Here is a 22,522-nt window from a genome sequence, read left to right on the forward strand (position 1 = left end):
ATTCGCCAGTGAAAATCTTATGAATAGCAGCAGAACATTGTCTGATACAGTGCTGGGAGATGAGCCCCTCAGGTTGGAAGGCACTCCAAATATGACTGAGGAAGAGCTGCCTCCTCAAAGTGGAGTCTACCTTAATGATGTGGATGGGGTAAAGCTTTTGGAACCTTCATTTGCTAATATGGCATGACTCAAAATGAGAAGAAGCAGCTGCAAACATCCATTAATAATCAGTACATGGAATGTATGAAGCATGAATCCAGGAAAATTGGAAGTCATCAAAAATGAAATGGAGCACATAAAGATTGATATCCTAGGCATTAATGAGCTGAAATGGACTGGTATTGGCCATTTTGAATCAGACAACCACATGGTCTACTATGCTGGGAATGACATATTGAAGACAAATGGCATCATGTTCATCATCAAAAAGAACATTTCAAGATTTATCCTGAAGTACAACACTGTCATTGATAGGATAATATTCATCCACTTACAAGGAAGACTAATTAATACAACTATTATTCACATTTACACACCAACCGCTAAGACCAAAGATGAAGAAATTGAAGATTTTTAGCAACTTCTGCTGTCTGAAATTGATCAAACATGTAATCACTGGTAATTGGAATGCGAAAGTAGGAAACAGAAATTTGGCTTGGGTGATAGAAACAATGCCAGAGATCACATGGTAGAATTTTGCAAGATCAGTGACTTCTTCATTGCAAATGCCTTTTTCAACAACATAATTGGCAGCTCTACATATGGACCTCAACAGATGGAATACACAGGAATCAAGTCTACTACATCTGTGGAAAGAGACAGTGGAGAAGTTCAATATCATTAGTCAAAACAAGGCTAGGGGCTGACAGCAGGACAGACCATCAATTGCTCATAGGTAAGTTTAGGCCGAAGCTGAAGAAAATTAGAGTAGGTCCCTGAAACCCAAAGTACGACCTCAAGTATATCCCACCTGAATTTAGAGACCATCTCAAGAATAGCCTTGATGCACTGAACACTAATGACGAAAGACCAGACGAGTTGTGGGATGACATCAAGGATATCATACATGAGAAAGCAAAAAGGTTATTATAGAGACAGGAAAGAAAGAAAAGACCAATAGACATCATAAGAGACTGAAAATTGCTCTTGAATGTAGAATAGCTAAAGGGAAAGGAAGAAATGAAGGCGTAAAAGAGCTGAACAGCAGATTTCAAAGGCAGCTGAAGAAGACAAAGTAAAGTATTATAATGAAATGTGCAAAGCCTTGGAGTTAGAAAACCAAAAAGGAAAAACATGTTTGTCATTTCTCAAGCTGAAAGAACTGAAGAAAAAATTCAAGCCTCGAGTTGCAGTATTGAAGGATTCTGTGGGCAAAATACTGAACAGTGCAGGAAGCATCAAAAGAAGAAGGAAGGAATACACAGAGTCACTGTACCAAAAAGAATTGGTCGATGTTCAACCGTTTCAGGAGGTAGCATATGATCAAGAACTGATGGTATTGAAGGAAGAAGTCCAAGCTGCACTGAAAACACTGGTGAAAAGCAACGCTGCAGGAACTGATGGAATACCAGTTGAGATGTTTCAGCAAACGGATGCAGTGCTGGAGGTGCTTACTCATCTCATTTATGCCGAGAAGTTTGGAAGACAGCAACCTGTGCTCAAGGATAGCAATGATTGTGAGGATGGCATTGGACTGGCCAGTGTTCATTCCGTTCTGTTTTACCTAGGGCTACTATGAGTCAGAGCTGACTTGACAGCACCTAACAACAGGTGTCCATCAGGAGTCCCTTGGTGGTGTAAATGATGAAACAGGCTTATGGCCAACCAAAAGATTGGAGTTCAAGTCTACCCATGTGTGCCTTGGAAGAAAGGCCTGGCATCTGCTTTGAAAAAGCAGCTATTGTAAACCCTATGCAGCACAGCTCTACTCTCGTAACACCATGGGGTTGCTGTGAGTTGGAATCAGCTTTGATGGCAACTGGTTTTTATTTTTAGGTACCCTTTAACTTTTGGGGTTATTTGCCTTACTAGTTTATTATACATGTAAAGAAGATAATGAATTGTGAAAGAGCTTTTAGAAGCTGTTAATACCTTATACCACTTATAGTTATATGTCTTGTTTTGTTTGTGCTATCCAACATGTACCTTCCAGTCAGATCTGTGTCAGTAAAGTAACCAGTGAGTATTATTTTGTCGTTATTCTCACTATTCCGTAGGCATATTGCTTACTTTGCTTTGCTTTGATATATAGATTTTATTGTTCTCTTGCCATTAAGCACATATTTATCAAGCATCTATTATGATGCATTTATTATGCATCCACTAAGCATAATATATGATATTATGATTTATTATGGAGTTAAAAAAGGATTAAGACATAGAGTGTATCTCTAAGGAATGTAGCCTGGTAGAAGAGACAAATGTGTAAGTAGTTGACAAGTAACAAGTGCTACAATAAAATTAAAGCCTGTATCTGAACTTTTTTAAAAATGAGGAATTTTAACTAAGCTTATATAGCAGCTATGCTGTCGGAATCGACTCGATGGCACTGGGTGTTGTATAGCAGCTATAGTGTAAATAACATAATTAAGCACATTATTATGTTTTTTCTTGTAGTTACTAGTATTTCTGTTAATTTATCTCCCTAAATAGAGTGTAAATTAGTTGAGAGCAGATCTCTGTATTGGTGAGTCTGTTGATTTTGGAGTCAAGTACATCGGGGTCCCATTTCTGGCATTGGCACTTAGTCATTGTAGCATCCCTGAACTTGAGTTTACTCTCCTGTTAAAGTGAGAATATGAATAACTCTTTGGCAGGGTTGTAATGATTAAGTGGAATAATGTATTCAATGGATTTAGCACAGTGTCTGGCAAATGATTTATGCCTAATAAATTTTAGTTCTCTTTTCCTTGTACTCTCCCTGTGTCCACTCTGGTAATGAACAATGAATATTTGATTGATGGATAAATTTATTGATTCCATGGTCTACAGTTTATAATGGCTTTCCAGAACATTTTAAAATGCAAGTAGCATTCATGGAAACCTGTTCTTGGTAATGATGTCACTTTACTTTCCCGCTGCCTCTTCCTCCACCCATCCCCCCACCCCCCTACTGCTATCCCTCCACTTTGCAATTTTTGGAACCCTTATTTTAGTTTTACCATAACCTTGTTCAGTAAGGCTAGGCAAATATAATTATTCAGTGTGGTAGGAGTTTCATTTTTGGAGTTAACTCTGGGGATTCTTAAGAGGCAATCACTGAATTTGTATAGATGGAGTCAATGTATTACATGGCCTGTGGAATACTCTAGTTCTCTTGGCCTGAATTTTACAGTTGATATAGTAGCGAAAAGGGAATTCTTCTATTCCATGGCTTAAGGATACATAAACTCTCTATGCAGCAATCTTTTTATTGTTGATTATTATAGCTTCTATTACTCCTAGAAGTTGACCAACAGGGACCTGAGTTTAGGAGATTTTTGTCATTCAGCTTTTATATAGTAAATGCTGAGGCCAGCCCTTTGCCTGCAGGGCCCTTTCTCTGAGTGAAGAGGATCTGTGACACTACACCAGGCAGCCAGGTGGGGAAGAGCTGAGGTTTACAGTGTTCTCTGTGTAAATGAATTTGTGCTGTTGAACCTGATGGGCATTAGGTACTGTATACTTGATGCGTCGTCGGAGGCCCTGAGGCCCTTTGTTGCAACATTTCAGTCTTTTTTTTTTGATTCCTTCAAGTAGTAGAGAACATGTTCAGGCTTTTTTTTTTTTAATGTGTATGCTTTTTAAAAGCTGGTGAACTCTTTCAATTGCAGAACTTCAGTTGTTGTACATTATTATAGTCTTAGACTATTTTTTTTAAAGGAGAGTCAGCTGGGGTAAGATTAGTGGCAAAACATCAAGTCTTTGTGGGATGGGAAATGATCTGAAGAAACATATGTACCATGCAGGGCAGGATTTGTGTAGGATGGATACACATCTATTAACTAGACTTTGTTACAGCTTTTGATATCGCATGTAAGAAGCACCCAAGGAATAGGCCATTCACAAGTTCTTTAACAGTTAATAGAAGTTAAATATTTAAATGCAAGAATGTATTTGCTGAGTTGCAGCTGAGTTTAGAACCTCCTTTTTTTTAATGAAAATATTAGGAATTTAAATATAATTTGCAAGGAGAAATAACAAGGGCAGCCCAAACTTTAAGTAGAAAACTGTGTGTTCTTCTGATATTTTAAAGATAAAATTTCAAGGGCATTATTTATCAAATGTTGAAGGTCAGAAAAAACTCTTACAGCTCTGTCAGAAACTGACCAATCAGGATGGTCCTGAAATATATAAAATGCATACAAATAGTAATCAGGTTTGCATTCCAGTTCTTTCTGTTACTTACTGCCCAAATTTCCTTTGATTTTCCCCTTCGCTTAGAAAATGTTCCTAAACGTGAAGATAGAAGGAAAGAGGTAGGATAAAAGTTATTCCATTTATTTTTTATTAGATTTTTTTCTCAATGTTTAAGTGGCATTTACCAGTATAAGTAAGAGTAATTGTTACAATACAAACCAATTTGAAAATTAGTTTTTAAATTGAGCTATAATATATAAAATCTTATGGTAATGTGCAGATCTGACTATATCCAATCGCAATTTTCATACCCACACCAATTGTCTTGTAATAATCGGGAATGCATCCTCTGTGTGGTGTTTGCAATTTAAAGCTATTTGGAAATCACACTGGTATATCTAGTTGCTTTCTTGGGTGTATGCAGCTCATTATTGATTATAATTTTATTTTGGAATTTTAGTTTAAGGGGATGGGATAAGCCCTTTCAAATACTTAGTTGTTAGGAATCTTTATAGAAGATGGGGTGAATGAATGAGGAGGAGCATTAGAACATTAGAATGAGTAACAATAAGGAAAGTTGTAATAATTCATCAAGTAATACACAGGTAATTATATACAATGGAGGAGACAAAACATTCAGAAGAGGGATACCTTAAAAGACCTACCAAAGAACATATTCACAAATGCAAATAAATACACAGATTTTGCACTTTATGGAAGACCCACTTGTGCCATACAACATATGGGTGGCTTCAGTGTGACTAGAAGCATATGAGCCACCTCTTTTGAAGGGAAGGGGGAGAAGTGACAACCTGTCTTCCAGTATCTTTTCCATTGTCCTCCATTCTTTTCCGTGTTCTCATGCTCCCTTATTATTTACTCTCAACTCTTTTATCTCTTCCCCATTTTCCTCAAATTCAGTCCCTCCTTCAGAGTGACTGTATGAGACTTTCTTCTTTGACTGCTGTGTCTGTCATTAAGTAGAGAAACTCACAAGTTTGTTTTAGGTTAAGGGTTTTTAATATAGAAGAATTAAAAGTTAAGAGAATGTCACTCTTAGAATGTAAGTTCCATGAAGACAGGGATTATTGTCTCTTTTGTTCATTTTTCTGTCCCTAGTGTCTAGAACAGTGCCTATACAAGGAAGGTGCTCCATAAATACTTGTTGAATGATGACTAAGACATAAGACTTAAAATTTTTTAATATCATTCACTTACAAAAATTATTTTAACAAAACATTCTTGATGCTTCCCGTGTACAGCAGTAATTTGAGTAAAATGGTGGCTCTGAAGGGGAAAGAAGCTTTTTTTTTTTATCCTGTCCTCTCCATTGCCCATTCCTTACAGTATTAGAATCTCTGCCACTGAGAACTACCGAAAGAGACTAAAATGAAATTAGTATAAATAATTCTAAGGAACAAAAAAAATTTTTTTTTTTATAGAGGTAGAGGAGTCCTGGTGGCACAGTGGTTGATAGCCACGGCAGTTAACCAAAATGTCAGTGGTTTGAATCTACCAGCTGCTCCTTGGAAACCCTATGGGGTTGTTCTACCCTGTCGTATAGGGTCACTATAAGTTGGAATTGACTGAGCAGCAGCGGGTTTTGGGCTAGAGGTAACAGGTAGATGTGGATTGGCAGGGGGAGAGGGTGAAGGGAATTATAAGTTCAAAGGCATAGCAGTAAGACTGGTATTTGAACAAAATATCAGGTAGTGCGGCGGTTAAGAGCTCAGCTGCTAACCAAAAGATTGGCAGTTTGAATCCACCAGCCACTCCTTGGGACCCTGTGGGGCAATTCTGCTGTGTCCTGTAGGGTCGCTATGATTCAGAATCAACTGGATGACGACGACGGCAACAGGTTTGATTTGGCTTATCAAGCTAGTTAATTAGCCAGAGTGCCAGGGCCAGTTGGAAGGATAGTGAATGTGGTGCGTTGATGTAGGCAGCGAGGAAGGGTCACACTGATTGCTTGGATTTCATGCAGTAGACCTAGGGACCATTATGAATTACTGACTAGAACATGACCGGATAATAGAAAGTGAAGACAGTTATTTATTCTGTTTAACTGCTGTTTGTAAAATGAATTGTAGCTTGAGAAGAAACACTGGGAACAGTGAACAAAATTAGGAGATTACTATATTAGTTGAGAGAAGTTTAGCTGTTTTGTGTGACATGTTATCCAGTGGTGCCTGCAGCAGGTACCCTTCTTTGAAGTCTGATTTCTCCGCTTTATGATCTAGGGATGCACGGACAGGGGGTAGGATTCTGCACTAGGAAACAATAGGCCATGGGTCTACTCCCCACTTAATTTGTCCTGAGCACCATTTGCATCAATTGTAAAATGAAGATAATGATCTTGACAGCAGAGGTCTGGATCAGATCATCTTTTGAAGTCCTTTGCAACACACTATCTGTATATCAATTATAGATAGTGTGAACAATGAATACCATGTTTTACTTCATAATACTGATTCCTGTAACTAGAGTGTTTTAAGAAGACAAAAAGCCCATGTTGATATTAAATACTTCAAAACATAATTTAAAGTTTAGTATTATGTGTACTTACTGTTATATCTTGAAATATATTTGCTTGTTTTTATATGTGCAGTGATTTAGGTTTTTAGCTCTTATTGGACGGTGATAGCACTCAGGTTGATGGACAGAAGTTCAGCCTGGGATACTTTTATAAAAACATGAAAAAATGTAAAAGCTGTTCTAAAAGACATAGTCTTTTATAAAGCAATAGGAGCAATAACCTTGGTATTGTTTAGTCTTACTAGAATTCATAATTTCTACCTTTTTTTGGTTACTGAATACACTATGTGTGTATTTACACTCGTACATGCTTTTATTTGGTTAAGAGGCTTTCTGGGTTTCTTGCTCTCTCTCTCTCTCTTTGTGGTGGTAGTGGTGGTGTTCCCTTCTGTTTGGGCACTTTCTGGCCTTCCCCATTCCTTTAATCCATCTGGAAAGATGAAGAGGCAGCTGCTATGGTAACTTGATTTTGGTTAATGAATAGCAGTCCAACAAGATAATAAAACATAGGCAAACTGTGCAGAGTTGGTTGCTGTCAAAGTCTTGGGGGTACAGTACTTTCTTTTCCTTCTCCCCACCTTCTAATAAAACCTATTTTTCCTGTGGTATTTTGTTTTCTAAATTATGATTTGCAATGTTAAAATACTACCATGAGTGATTTCCCTTTCTACTTAGTGTACATATTTCATTCTGTGGTAAATGTACGGGAGATGAGTTGAGGTGTATAGAGGAAAATAATTAATTGGATTAAGGAGTAAATTTCCTTTAAACTCATACACAGAAGAACAGGGACAAAGATTTTTTTATTAAGTATGCGGCTTTTTGGCTTGTTACCTTTTTTCTTTTCTTACTTTTTGGCCACTAGTGCCCCCTTTGAGTTTCTGTGGGGTTAGAACCAGTAAGTAGTAGGTTTCTTCAAGATGTTTCTATCATAAAGGCCAGCTGCAACTGGGCTAACGTGTTTCAGCTAAGCCTTGATAGTTCCTGTAATCTGTGCCATCCTGTCTCATACTGTCCCATCTCATAGTTGTCCTCTCTCTGCAGTGCTCTATGCCCAGGTCTCTGTGGCTGGGCTGCTCCAGCCTGGCGGACAGCATGCCTTCGCTGCGATGCCTGTATAACCCAGGGACTGGCGCACTCACAGCTTTCCAGGTACTTTCTCTGTCTCTGTGGGTTATTTGCGGGCATTAGTGTGTGTCTAATTCATAAGTGTGTTCCTCTCCTTTCTCATGCTTTACTTATGTTCATCTTTTCTTCTTTATAATTGCCTATATTTCACATGATCCAGTACTCTTTTAATGATTAATTTTCAATGTAGATCCAGACTGGTCCACTCTTAAGACAGTTTTGTTATAATTGGTTTCCTAAAATTGACATAGCACAACTTGACCATTGGCTTTCAGATCTAGCAAAAGTATAATAATGAATTTTAAAGCATTCTCAATAAACAGCATTCAGTATCTAATGTTTGCTCTGGAGCTACATAAAGCCATTTAATGTAATTCATTAATTACAATTAGTTGCTTGAACATCTTATATTTTCTTATGATTATTAAAAATATAAAGTGCTCTTTTCAGAATGTCTTTTGGTTACCGTATCTTATTTTATAACTATATTTTTATTTATACCTTGGTTAATGTGTCTAGTTTCAAGGTGGAAAGGCCTGTAAGACCTTTGGGTGCAGTATCAGCTTGAGACCAGCTTGAGCTGGTTTTGCATGGACCAACAGATTCTGACTTCCTTCAGCCTTTCTTAGAAGCCATTAGATCAGTGCCTGGACAAGGAATGGAAAATTTGTAGAGGAAATTACAAGAAAATGATGCCCATTGCTTATGAATTAGGGGTAACATATATGGTGGTATTCTTGGCAAAAGTATTTTCTATCCACCTCAGGTATTTGAGATTTATGGTTAGCATTTGATTGTAATACACAATAAATTACCTTTTTTTTTTTAAAACATACGTAGTTCATCTAGTTGGAAGAGTTTCAAAGGCAAGCTGTAAGCAAGCGTCAGAATGCTTATGATTAAGTCTTAGTTAAACAAGGGGAACTTAAGTATTCCATGGAGTCCCTGGGTGGTGCAAATAGTTAATGCTCTCAGATGCCAACTGAAAAGTTGGAGGCTTATGTCCACCAAGAGGTGCCTCAGAAGAAAGCCCTGGCAATCTACTTCCCAAAAAATCAGCCACAGAAAACCCTATGGAGCACATTTCTACTCTGATACACATGTGGTTGAGAGTCAGAACAACTTGACAGCAACTGGTTTTTTTAAAGTATTCTGTACTCCTGCAATGTGCTAACAATTGCTAGACTTCAGTGATACCATTTTAGTGATAATAATACTGGAGATTTCCATTTGTCCTTTGCAAAATTTAGTATTAAACTTCCTTTGCTTATACTATGAGAGACAATGTAGTAAAGCATGTCGGCTTTGGAATCAGTTAAGTCCAGGGCTGCATACTTGCTCTGCCACTAGCGGTGTGATGTCGAGCAAGGCATTTCACCTCCCTGAGCCTCATCTGCCTTATCTGTAACTGAAGACTATAGTAACAGCATGCAGTAAATTGCTGCTGCTTTTATCATCATCATTAGCATTATTACAGTTATTGTTAAAGAATGTTGATACCTAGAGGGTATCAATTTTTTTCAAAAAATGAAATACCTTATATTTTTTAATATGTAATACTGATATAAGGTTTCTGCTCTAAAGACAGACAAACAACAACAACAAAAAGCAAGTTGCCATTGAGTCGACTCTGACTCATGGCGACCCCATGTGTCTCAGAGTAGAACTGGGCTCCGTAGGGTTTTCATGGCTTTGACCTCTCAGAAGCAGATCGCCAGGCCTTTCTTCTGAGGTGCTTTGGAGCGGTCTAAACTGCCATCCTTTCAGTTTGTAGCCCAATGCTTGATCATTTGCACCACCCAGGGACTCCAAGGGCTTTTTTTTTTTTTTTTTTAACCATTCTAGCCTAATGGTTTTCTTTAACTTTTGGGGGGTCATTGACTCCTTTGAGGATATGATGAGAACTATTAATCTTAGAAAAATGCATATACAAATATATAAGCAGAATTTTATCTAATAGTTAACATGTATGATTATTATATTTATACTCTACTGTGAAATGAGAGAGAAATATTAAATCACATAATCCTAGAAATATAATCTCCGGAAGTGCTAAGTGCTATGAAGGAAATGGGCCCTGAAGGTAGGGGGGGCTTGGAGCATTTGAAACCTGATTTCTATAACTAGATTACATAGAATGAGGAGAAAGGGGAGACCTGAGTGAGAGAAAACTGGGGAGGATTGATCACTCAGGACTTGTGGACCATCGAAAGTTTAGTCTTTATCTTAAGAAGAGGGGCAAGCCATTGAAAGGATTGTGGTGCAGTGGTTAAAGCACCCAGCTGCTAACCGAATGATGGCTGAAACCCACCAGCCACTCTGCAGAAGAAAGATGTGGCAGTCTGCTTCCATAAAGATTTACAGCATTGGAAACACTATGAGGCAGTTCTGCTCTGTCCTGTAGGGTTGGTATGAGTTGGAATCAACTTGACAGCAATGGATTTGGTTTGGTTTGGGTGACCTGATCAGATTTGCATTTAGATGTATTACTCTGGCTATAAAAAGCGTAATTTCAGTAACTGAACAGAGAGATGATGGCAGTCTTGAATAGTGATTCTTAAACTTTTTGACTTTACACTCTTAAAATTTATTGAGGAACTCAAATGTGAGTTATATTTATTGATATGTACTGTACTTAAAACAGAAAAAATTGAAATCTTAACTTATTAATTTATTTTAAAATAACTTCAATACTCATTAATACAAATAACATTTTTCATGAAAATGAAAAAAAAAAACTATTCTGAAATGAAAAAATTTAAAGAAGACTGGCATGTAATATTTTTGGAAATCTTTTAAATTTCCAGATTAATAAAAGGCAGCCAGACACTCATATCTGCTTCTGCATTCAGTCTGTTCTGATGTGTTGTTCTGGTTGAAATGAAGAAAATCTGGCCTTTCACAGATGCAAAGGGAGGGACATTTTAATAGTCTTTTCAGGTGATTATAATTTTTTGAAGGTTAGTTGTAGTGTATAATCTGAAATTGTATCAACGAACTTTTTGTACTTTGTTATATTAAAATCCGTTGATTTCAATCTTTTTAACAAATAGTGCTGGAACAACTGGACATCCATATGCAAAAAAATGAACCTCAGCCTTTACATCACACCATATACAAAAATTAACTCAAAATGGATCATAGACCTAAATGTAAGAATTAAAATCATAAAACTAATAGAAGAACACGTGGGAGAAAAAAACTCTTTGTGGCTTTGGGTTAGGCAAAGACTTCTTAGACAAGAAGATAATTCAGAAACAGTTGCAGCAGTACATCAACTGGCAAACTGGGAACTGCCAGAAATTCAAGCCAGATTCAAAAGAGGATTAGGAATGAGGAATATCATTGCTGATGTCGGATGAATCTTGGCTGAAAGCAGAGAATACCAGAAAGATGTTTACCTGTGGGTTTTTTTGTGTGTGTGTGGGGGGGGGGGGGGGTTAGTATTTTTCTCTCTCTTTTTTTTTTTTTTTTTTGTGCTTTAAGTGAAAGTTTACAATTCAAGTCAGCTTCTCATACAAAAACTTACACACACATTATTCTGTGACCCTAGTTGCTCTCCCTGTAATGTGACAGCACAGTCTTCCTGTCCACCCTGTATTTCCCATGTCTGTTCAATCATCTCTTGTTTCTGCCTTCTCATCTTGCCTCCAGATAGAAGCTGCCCATTTCGTCTCATGTATCTATTTGACCTAAGAAGCACACTCTTCACTAGTATCAGCTTATGTCTTATAGTCCAGTCTAATCTTTGTTTGAACAGTTGGCTTTGGGAATGGCTTTAGTTTTGGGCGAAGAGAGTTCAGGGCCATGTCGTCTGGAGTACATGTGTTTTATTGACTGTGCAGAGGCACTCAACTGTTTGGATCATAACAAGTTATGGATAACTTGCAAAGAATGGGAATTCCAGAACTTAATTATGCTCATGCAGAACCTGTACAGAGACCAAGAGGCAGTAGTTGAACAGAACAAGGGAATACTGTGTGGTTTAAAATCAGGAAAGGTGTATTTCAGGGTTGTATCCTTTCACCATACTTACTCAGTCTGTATGCTGAGCAAATAATCCGAGAAGCTTTGTCTCATGTACTTTGGACCAGGAAGGACCAGTCCCTGGGGAAGGACACCATGCTTGGTAAAGTAGAGGGTGGGCGAAAAAGAGGAAGACCCTGAATGAGATGGATTGACACAGTGGCTGCAGTAATGGGCTCAAACAGAGCAACAACTGTGAGGATGGCACAGGACAGGGCAGTGTTTTGTACATAGGGTCACTATGAGTCAGAACCGGCTCAAAGGCAGCTAACAACGGCAACAACAACCTAATAAAATAATGGGCAAAACATTTCAATAGTTACATCATCAAAGAAGATCTATAAATGCAAATAAGCACATGAATAGATGCTCAATATCTTTAGCCATCAGGGCAATGCAGATTAAAACCATTGTGAACTACTACTACATTGCCACCCACATGCTTCTTCCCACCCTGAGATGTGGGGGTGAGTATTCAGTAGACCCCAGGTAGTTTACATGTCCTAGCTGAGCCTGAAAAATACTGTACTTTTTAGTAGTTGGCACTCAATAAATACTGGTAGTTTGAACTATATTAGGTAAGTAGTGAAGAGAATCATACTCTCTTAAAAATTGTACAAGTTAAAATCTTACTTGGACACCAAGATACTAATAACAATTTAAATTTCATTTGGCCTAAAGTAATCTTGAATCTAAAGTTAGTAGGAAGGAACTCTGAACAAATTCACCGTTACTGTCAGGATCTTTATTTAGTCTTAGGACAGAAAAAGTATAAAAAAATTTTTTATTGAATCCCTTTCATATGGTTAAGAGCTCAGCTGTTCACCAAAAGGTCAGCAGTTTGAATCCACCAGCCATTCCTTGGAAACCCTATGGGACAGTTCTACTCTGTCCTATAGGGTCTCTGTGAATTGTAATTGACTCGCCGGCAACAGTTTTTTTAAAAGCATATTTGGAGAAAGGCTGATTTAGAGATTTTTCTGGAAAATTCAGAAATAATTGGGTGTATGGCTCTTGAATTATATGTAGGAGTGAAATTGTGTGACATAGGCAGAAAGGAGAAGTGCAGAGGTCAGTATATATTGTAGTGGTTAAGAACATTGGCCTTGGTCAAATTGGGTTGGATTTGAATCTGTAATACTAAATGACAGCTCTGTCATTTTCTGGGTGTGGCCTTGGGCAAGCTATTTAACCTTTTTATACCTCAGTTGTTTTTTTTTTTTTATTGTGCTTTAAGTGAAAGTTTACAAACCAAGTCAGTCTCTCATACAAAAATTTATATACTCCCAGTTGCTCCCCCTCTAATGAGACAGCACACTCCTTCTATTTTCGTGTCCATTTGGCCAGCTTCTGCCCCCCTCTGCCCTCTCGCCTCTTCTCCAGACAGGAGCTGCCCACAGTCTCACATGTCTACGTGATCCAAGGAGCTTACTCTTCACCAGTATCATTTTCTATCCCATAGTCCAGTCCAATACCTGTCTGAAGAGTTGGCTTTGGGAATGGTTCCTGTCTTGGACTAACAGAAGGTCTGGGGACCCAGACCTCTGGGGTCCTTCTAGTCTCAGTGGGACCACTAAGTCTGGTGTATACCACAATTTTTTAATTAGTAAATTGGGGATGATAAAAGTATCTCATAGAGTTGTGAGGATCAAATGTGTTAATTTACATAAAATCTTTATAGTATCTGGCAGATTAAAAAACCAAACCTGTTGCTGTTGAGTTGATTCTGACTCAGTGACCCTACAGGACAGAGTAGAACTGCTCCATAGGGTTTCCAAGGAGCAGCTGGTGGATTTGAATTGCTGACCTTTTAGTTAGCAGCTGTAGCTCTTAACCATGGCACAACCAGGGCTCTGTCTGACAGATTAGTGAGTTTTATATTATTAGAAAAATGTATGATGGGCTAGATTTAGAGGCTTTCAGCAAATGTTAAAAAAATTTTTTTTTTCATTTGTGCAGCTCGAGTCTGTAAAAATTGTAGGGAAGCCCACTTTTAGTTTAGGTATTTATGAGAAAATTTTACTTTCTCAACATTACTCTAAGTGTGAATATCTAGTTTTCTTTGTTAATCTTAGAGAGGTCATTATTATGTCTTATGTAGCAAAATGGAAGAAATAGGCTTTTATGCTGTTTTTACCCTATTAATGCCGTAGTTTGTTCTGTGTCAGGATCAGCACACACAGGTGCTTCCTCAATATTGCTGGTTGACTAATTGGCAGTTAGAGAGCTTGCATCTAGTCCTCCCTATTCCACTATTGGAATAATATCAATCTTAGTACATTTGTATCTTTCTGGTTTGGGTTTTATCTTATTTATTTGGATTTTAGTTTATGTAAAATTTACATATAGTGGAATGCACTGATTTTAAGTGTACTATTATTTTTTTTTTATTATTAGATGAGTGTTGACAAACGTATACTTTCATATAACCAGTACCACACTCTTAAGATATAGAACAAGATATAGTAAGGGTACTTTTAACTTTAAAAGAAATAATTAAGTAATTGTTCAAAGGGGTTTTCCCAGTAAGAATACTCACTTTTACAAACATTGCCAAATGTTTAAGGCACGTGAGTGTTTTAGGAATAATTCCATGGCTTTTTTTTTTTTTTCTGGAAGTCATTACCTTCTTTTAGTTAAGTTTGAAGTATCTTAAGTCAAAATTTTTAGGACAATAGAGAAGAGCCATGGAGTTCTCGCTGTATTTATCAGATTATCCTCAGTAACTCAGATTGAAAAGACAACGCTGGGATGATTTGATTATTGACATTTCAAACTAGTGACAGAAAAGATCTTGAAAAAATAAATTATTTAAATAGATTCTATCAGCATGTGTTTAGTTTAAATAGATTCTATCAGCATGTGTTTAGTTTGAGCACATTTTCATCATTCCATCGGTTGTCCTGGAAAATGTATGGATGATGAAGAGGGTTTCTGTTGTTTAATTAAGGATGTATTTTGTGGAATCATTTGCTCATCCCCAGCAAATGATGATGATATTAAATGGGAATGAGCAGTAGAGAGAAAGTGCTTAAAAGTAGACGAGTAATTAAGATCTTTTGTTTTCTTTAGACATTGAAAGAGAATATAAACGAAATTCCAACAATAAGAATATAAATAGATTTATATGACTTTAGAATATTTTAAGTGTCAAGAATAGGGAAATCTTGAGCTAAGTGAACTGTATAATACTTTTAAATTAGCTAGAGTCCCTTGGCAACGGTTGAAATTGCTGGGGGTTGAGTTCAGGAAAAATAATATATTATTTAAGAATGCTCAAAAGTCTACTAAATCTTATGACATACTAAGTGAAATGCTAAAATGGAACCATAGTAGAAAAACTAAGCATTATTCAGGAAATTTGAAGACAAAGAAAAATATATATATATATACATACACACCTATATATACATATATATGTATATGAATGGTGGCTTCATTTGACATTTGAGGTTTTAGGGGAATGTGGATTATCACATTGAATGTAGATTAAGATTCAAACCCTATTACAAAATTCTATTATCTCATGACAAAAAAAGCTTATGAAGTGGATGGCCCCACTATTTTATGTGAGTAATTTTAGTTCAGCACAGTTTCTATATAATAAATAATTCAGTTCTTTTATGTGCATGTGTTGAGATTTGAACTGTGTTTATCCCAACTAAAACCCTTCCATTAGGGGTTCATAGGTAGTAACATATCAAAAATGTTTTTGTTTTGTGGAAAAAAAAAATTTTTTTTCCCCTGCTTATAAAACTAATATTTTTTGGAGAATATGTAAAATATTTGGTAAATATATAAGCAAAGCATCACTCATGTTGTTGTTAGGCGCCATAGAGTCAGTTCTGACTTATGGCAACACTACATACAACAGAATGGAATACTGCCTGGTCCTGTGCCATCCTTACAATTGTTGTTATACTTGCGCCTGTTGTTGCAGTCACTGTGTCAGTCCATCTTGTTGACAGTCTTCCTCTTATTTGCTTACCCTCTACTTTACCATCATGTCCTTCTCCAGGGATTTGTCCTGCCTGATAACATGTCCAAAGTATGTGAGGTGAAGGCTCGCTGTCCTCACTTCGAAGCAGCATTCTGGCTGTACTTCCAAGACAGATTTGTTCCTTCTTCTGGCAATCCATGGTATATTTAATATTCTTTGCCAGCACCACAATTCAAAGGTGTCAGTTCTTCTTTGGTCTTCCTTATTCATTGTCCAGCTTTCACATGCATATGATACGATTGAAAATACCATGGCTTGGGTCAGACACCTCTTAGTCTTTAAGATGACCTCTTTGCTTTTCAACACTTTAAAGAGGTTTTTTGCAGCAGATTTTGCAATGTGTTTGATTTCTTGACTGCTGCTTCCATGGGCATTGATTTTGGATCCAAGTAAAATGAAATTCTTGACAACTTCAGTGTTTTCTCTGCTTATCATGATGTTGCTTATTGGTCCAGTTGTGAGGATTTTGGTTTTCTTTATACTGAGGTATAATCCATAATGAAGGCTGTGGTCTTTGATCTTCATCAGTAAGTGCTTCAAGGTCTCTTTGCTTTCAGCAAGCAAGATTGTGTCATCTGCATATCACAGGTTGTTAATGAGCCTTCCTTCAATTCTGATGCCCTGTTTTCCTTCATATAGTCCAGCTTCTTGGATTATTTCCTCAGCATACAGATTGAGTAAGTATGGTGAAAGGATACAACCTTGACCCACACGTTTCCTGATTTTAAACCATGCAGTATCCCCTTGTTCTGTTTGAACGACTGCCTCTTGGTTTAAGTACAGGTCCCTCATGAGCCCAATGTAGTGTTCTGGAATTCCCATTCTTCGCAATGCCATCCATGATTCGTTATGATCCACACAGTCAAATGCCTTTGCATAGTCAATAAAGCACTGGTAAACATCTTTCTGGTATTCTCTGCTTTCAGCCATGATCCATCTGACATCAGCAATGCTATCCCTGGTTCACGTTCTCTTCGGAATCTGGCTTGAATTTCTGTCAGTTCCCTGTCAATGTACTGCAGAAACTACTTTTGAATGATCTTCAGCAAAATCTTCCTTGTGTGTGTTGTTAATGATATTGTTCGATAATTTCCGTATTCTGTTAGATCATATTTCTTTGGAACAGATACAAATATGGATCTCGTTTAGTCGATAGGCCAGGTAGCTGTCTTCCAAATTTCTTGGCATAGACAGGTGAACACTTCTAGCGCTGCATCCATTTGTCGAAACATCTTGATTGGTATTCTGTCAATTCCTGGACCCTTGTTTTTTGCCAGTGCCTTTAGTGCAACTTAGGCTTCTTCTTTCAGTACCGTCAGTTCTTGATCATATAAAAAAAAAACAAACCAAACCCAGTGCCGTCGAGTCAATCCCAACTCATATCAACCCTATAGGACAGGGTAGAACTGCCCCACAGAGTTTCCAAGGAGCGCCTGGCGGATTCGAACTGCCAACCTTTGGTTAGCAGCCATAGCACTTAACCACTACGCCACCAGGGTTTCCCTTGATCATATACTACCTCCTAAAATGGTTGAATGTTGACCAGTTTTTTTAGGGATAGTGACTTTGTGTATTCCTTCTATCTTATTTTGATGCTTCCTGCTTAATTTAATATTTTCACTGTAGAATCCATCGGTATTGCAACTCAAGGCTTGAATTTTTTCTTCAGTTCTTTTAGCTTGAGAAATGCTGAATGTGTTCTTCTCTTTTGGTTTTCTAGCTCTAGGTCTTTGCACATATCACTATAATACTTTGTCTTCTCGAGCCACCCTTTGAAATCTTCATTCAGCTCTTTTACTTCATCATTTCTTCCTTTTGCTTTAGCTCCACATTGAGATGATCACCACTAATGTGTTACTTTCCTTGGATCTGGAATGATGTACCCATGCATGCATGTACATACACACACACAGACATACTTGAACAAATATAGTTTTGTTTCTCAATATTATTATTAATACTATTTTTATTATAGAATTATAAGATGTAAAATAAAAAGTTAATACTAATTGTAGAAAATACAGAGAAGTAGAAAGGAAAAAAGAAATATTTTAAATATTTGTCCTGTGTCAGATATTACCATTTTGCTGCTCTTAGTACTTTCTGAATTTCGACTATATGGTATTCTTGCCCAAATTCTACATTGGTCAACTGGTAACATTGATTTTGGTCACTCTCTGTCTCATGGCTAGTTGCTCACATGGTAAACTGAACAAAATTTTAACTTGACTTATATCCCACCACTGCTTCCCTCTTGTAATTCTTAGCCATTTCAAATTTTGCTTTCCCCAAAGGTGCGTCTCTGCCTTTGCATATACTGTTTTCATTACCTGGCGATCCAAACCCAAAAACCACCACTCCCCCAGTCTTCTGCCTTGATTCTACCTAATCTTTCTACAAGATTCAGCTCAAGTTTCCTCTACCTCTAGGAAAAAAGCCGTCCATGAAAAGCCTCTCTCTCACACCGTCAGAGCACCTGTACACAGAGCATCCAGTGGGTACCTCTGTCATAGCACTTATATGCTCTTGTCATTGTTTGTGTATTTGTCTCTCTCCCTCACTAGACTGTGAGCTACATGAGGGCAGAATTATGTCTTGTTAATTTTATAGTCCCAGTGTCATATACAGTGCTTGATAGAGAGTAGGCGATCTATAAACTTTTGCTAAATAGGATGAATGAATAGATTTAGATAATTTGAAGAAAGCTATTGAAAAGCATTGCTTAATAGTGAAGAGGACTTGAAGCACTTACTGATGAAGATCGAACTCTACAGCCTTCAGTATGTATTACACCTCAACACAAAGAAAATCAAAATCCTTACAACTGGACCAATAAGCAGCATCATGATAAACGGAGAAAATATTGAAGTTGTCAAGGATTTCATTTTACTTGAATCTACAATCAATGCCCATGGAAGCAGCACTCAAGAAATCAAAAGACGTGTTGCATTGGGCAAATCTGAGGCAAAAAAGACCTCTTTGGAGTGTTAAAAACCAAAGATATCACTTAAGGACTAAGGTGTGCCTGACCCAAGCCACGATGTTTTCAGTTGCCTCAATATGTGTGGGAAAGCTGGGCAGTGAATAAGGAAGAATTAATGCCTTTGAATTATGGTGCTGGTGAAGAATATTGAATATACCATGGACTGCCAGAAGAAGGAACAAATCTGTCGTGGAAGAAGTACAGTCAGAATGCTTCTTAGAAGCGAGGATGGTGCAACTTCATCTCACGTACTTTGGGCATGTTATCAGGGGGGATCAGTCCCTGGAGAAGGACATGTTGCTTGACAAAATAGAAGGTCAGTGAAAAAGATGAAGACCCTAAATGTGGATTGACACAGTGGCTGCAGCAGTGGGCTGAAATATAACAACAATCGTGAACATGGCGCAGGACCGGGCAGTGTTTTGTTCTGTTGTACATAGGGTTGCTGAGTTGGAACCGACTTGACAGCACCTAACAACAACAACAACAATTGAAAAGCATATATAGGATGAGAAAAGAAAATATGTTGAATTGCTGGTGTAGTACCTTGATATACATACACATAAGTGTCCTGTATTTGGAAAGAAGTCATAATAATTAAGCAGTCATTCCAACGACTACAAATTTACATGGACTAAAAGAAAAACATACTGATTCTGATTTACAAGCAGTCTCAAATTTTATACATTTGGCTTTCATACGACTCACGTTATAATGATCCCCTCTGAATTTGACTTTGCGCACTGAATTTGGACTCTTGTTGATGAACAAATGCACGTTTTAAGCTATTAAATAGTGGCACTCCCAGCCACCTGACAGTTTAGTTTCAATGGTGTCAACATCTTTATCTTCATAGCAGTGTCTATGTAGTTATTTGACTATTTTATTGCATTTTACCTTTATCCTGTAAAAGAGTAGAAACTAGTAAAAATTAAAATGCCATTAGTAGTCATAAGTAATAATCTGGAGACAAAGATGGGATTCATTAAGAGCACTGAAAGTGACCCCCGTAGTTTTGATTGAGCACAGAATTAAAATACATGTGCAAAATGCTGGACATATATTAATGAAGATTATGTACTAAAAGAAAAGTGTAATTATGGATTTTTAAATATATTTATCAAACATTGAAATCTATTGTTCAGTATCTACCCTTTCAACTTTTATGTATCTTTCCTATAAGAAAAGTAGAGACATCCTGTATTAATTGCATTTTACCTTATTCTGGAAATGGTCTGCCATGGAGAAACGACATCATTTGGGCTGCTTTGTCTTTTCAGATGCCTGCTTGGTTACTTAAATACTCCAACTATTTCAAGTTTTGTAATAATAGATTCTTCCTCTGCTGAGTATTTTGATATGTCTATGACACAGCTAATGTTTATTTACAAGCAAATGTGCTTTACAGGCTAGTGTGCATTTTCTAATGTTTAGAATAAACCTAGTCATCCTATTGTGATATGATTAGATTTCCTTTTTTTTTTTTCATTTTTAATTGTGGTAAATATATGTGTAAGAGAACATTTGACATTTCAGCAGTCCTAACGTGCAGTTCATTGACATTAACTGTGTTCATCAGGTTGATCAACCATCATCCTTCTCTGTTCGCAAATTATACCATCGCCCTTAACAGAAGCTCAGTGTCCCCTAAGCACTGAGCCCTCCTTCCTCTCTTCCCTCCATCTGCTCTGGTAATTACTAAAAATCTTTAGCCTCTACACATTTGCCTATTCTGGATATTTCATGTAAGTGGTATTTTAGTCATCTAGTGCTGCTGTAACAAATACCACAAGTGGGTGGCTTCAACAAACAGAAGTTTATTCTTTCACAGTCTAGTAGTCCAGAAGTCCAAATTCAGGGCATCAGCTGCAGGGGAAGGCCTTCTCTCTCTTTCGGCTCTGGAGGAAGGTCTCCATCGTCAATATTCCCCTGGTCTAGGAGCTTCTCCGTGCAGGAACCCCAGGTCCAAAGGACACGCTCTGCTCCCCGCGCTGCTTTCTTGGTGGTTTGAGGTTCCCAACTCTCTGCTTGCTTCCCTTTCCTTTTATCTCTTGTAATATAAAAGGTGATGCAGGCCACACCCCAGAGTGTTACTTCCCACCCTAATCCTCTTTAACATAATCTAATCTTGTCTCATTAACCCCAGGCAGAGATTATGATTTATAACACATCGGAAAATTATATCAATCAGAAAACAGGGGAAAACCACACAATACTGGGGATCATGGCTTAACCAAGTTGACATATATTTTTGCGGGACAAAATTCAATCCCTAACAAGTGGGATCATACAATATTTGTCCTTTTGTTACTTACTTATTTCAGTCAGCATGTTTTCAGGGTTCATCCATGTTGCAGCATGTATCAGGACTTCATTTCTCTTTGTGGCTGAGTAATATTCCATTGTATATATGCATCACATTTTGTTTATTCATCTGTTGATGGACACTTAGCCGGTTTCCACTTTTTGGCTATTGTGGATAGCGCTGCAGTGAACATTGGTGTACAGGTATCTGTTTATGTTCCTGCTTTCAGTTCTTTTGGTTATGTACCTAGGAGTGGAATTGCTTGACCATATGCTATAAGTCAGAATTGATTCGACGGTACTGGATGGGTATGGTAATTCTATGTTTCGTTTTTTGAGGAACTGGCAAACTCTTTTCCGCAGTGGTGGTACCATTGTATAATCCCACCAGCAATGGATGAAGGTTCCAATTTCTGCACATCCTCGCCACCACCTGTTGTTTTCTGTTTTTTTTTTAATGATAGCCATCCTATTGAGTATGAAGTGGTATCTCATTGTGGTTTTGATTTGCATTTCCCTGATGACTAATGATGTTGAGCATCTTTTTGTGTGCTTGTTGGCCATTTGTATATCATCTTTGGTAAAATGCCTATTTAAGTCCTTTGCCTGCCCATTAATCTTTTGTTTTTCTTGATTGATCTGAGAATTAAAATCTTCGCAATGAGGGTTTCTTGTTTACTTTATGTTGAACAGTGTTGGATTTTCTCTAATTGCCTTAATTTCAACAGTACCCATAATGGCAGAGGGGAGAGTACAGATACCCCAGGAGTTCTGGAGTTGCCCCAGTGTGAGAAGCACAGACGAGAAGAATGGAATTAATGAAAACTTTAAAAGGGTGATGGAAGCTTCTAGGTATGCACTGTCCTTACAAGTTCTTGCTGTGGGCGGTTAAGACTCACCTGTATCCTCTGAAGAGGTATATATTACTTTCTTTATATTCCAAGATTACCTTCTTGAATTGCCGTCTTTATTTGTGCTGAATAGAGGCCATAGTACCACAGGAGTTCTTTCTGTGCTATTCAGGAGTCATTGTTGGTTGTTTTGTGACAGCCACAGCTATTTGTACCTTCTTTCATCATTGTTCTGCTTTATGTGGTAGTGTTTTATTGTTTTGCTGTCCTTCCTTGTGTTAGTTTTTAGACTTTGCATTTTATGTGGACTGTCTAGATGCAGAATCTTGGTAGAAAGGCAGCATTTAGGAAACTCTT

The 22,522-nt window shown here is 37.5% G+C and overlaps 1 protein-coding gene across 4 annotated transcripts in view; it reads left to right on the plus strand.

Moving 5' to 3' along the window:
• Positions 1-22,522, plus strand: part of BTRC (beta-transducin repeat containing E3 ubiquitin protein ligase) — a 195,320-nt gene that overhangs the window by 57,826 nt on the left and 114,972 nt on the right. For 2 of the 4 annotated variants that reach the window (XM_049856132.1, XM_049856131.1), the window contains exon 2: positions 7,918-8,025. The exons of the other annotated variants lie outside the window; for them this stretch is intronic. In XM_049856132.1, coding sequence (XP_049712089.1) covers positions 7,918-8,025 — 108 coding nt within the window. The remainder of the gene's footprint in view (positions 1-7,917; positions 8,026-22,522) is intronic. 4 annotated transcript variants of the gene reach the window in all.

This window comes from Elephas maximus, chromosome 16 (assembly GCF_024166365.1).
Source record: "Elephas maximus indicus isolate mEleMax1 chromosome 16, mEleMax1 primary haplotype, whole genome shotgun sequence".
Taxonomy (NCBI): Eukaryota; Metazoa; Chordata; class Mammalia; order Proboscidea; family Elephantidae; genus Elephas; species Elephas maximus.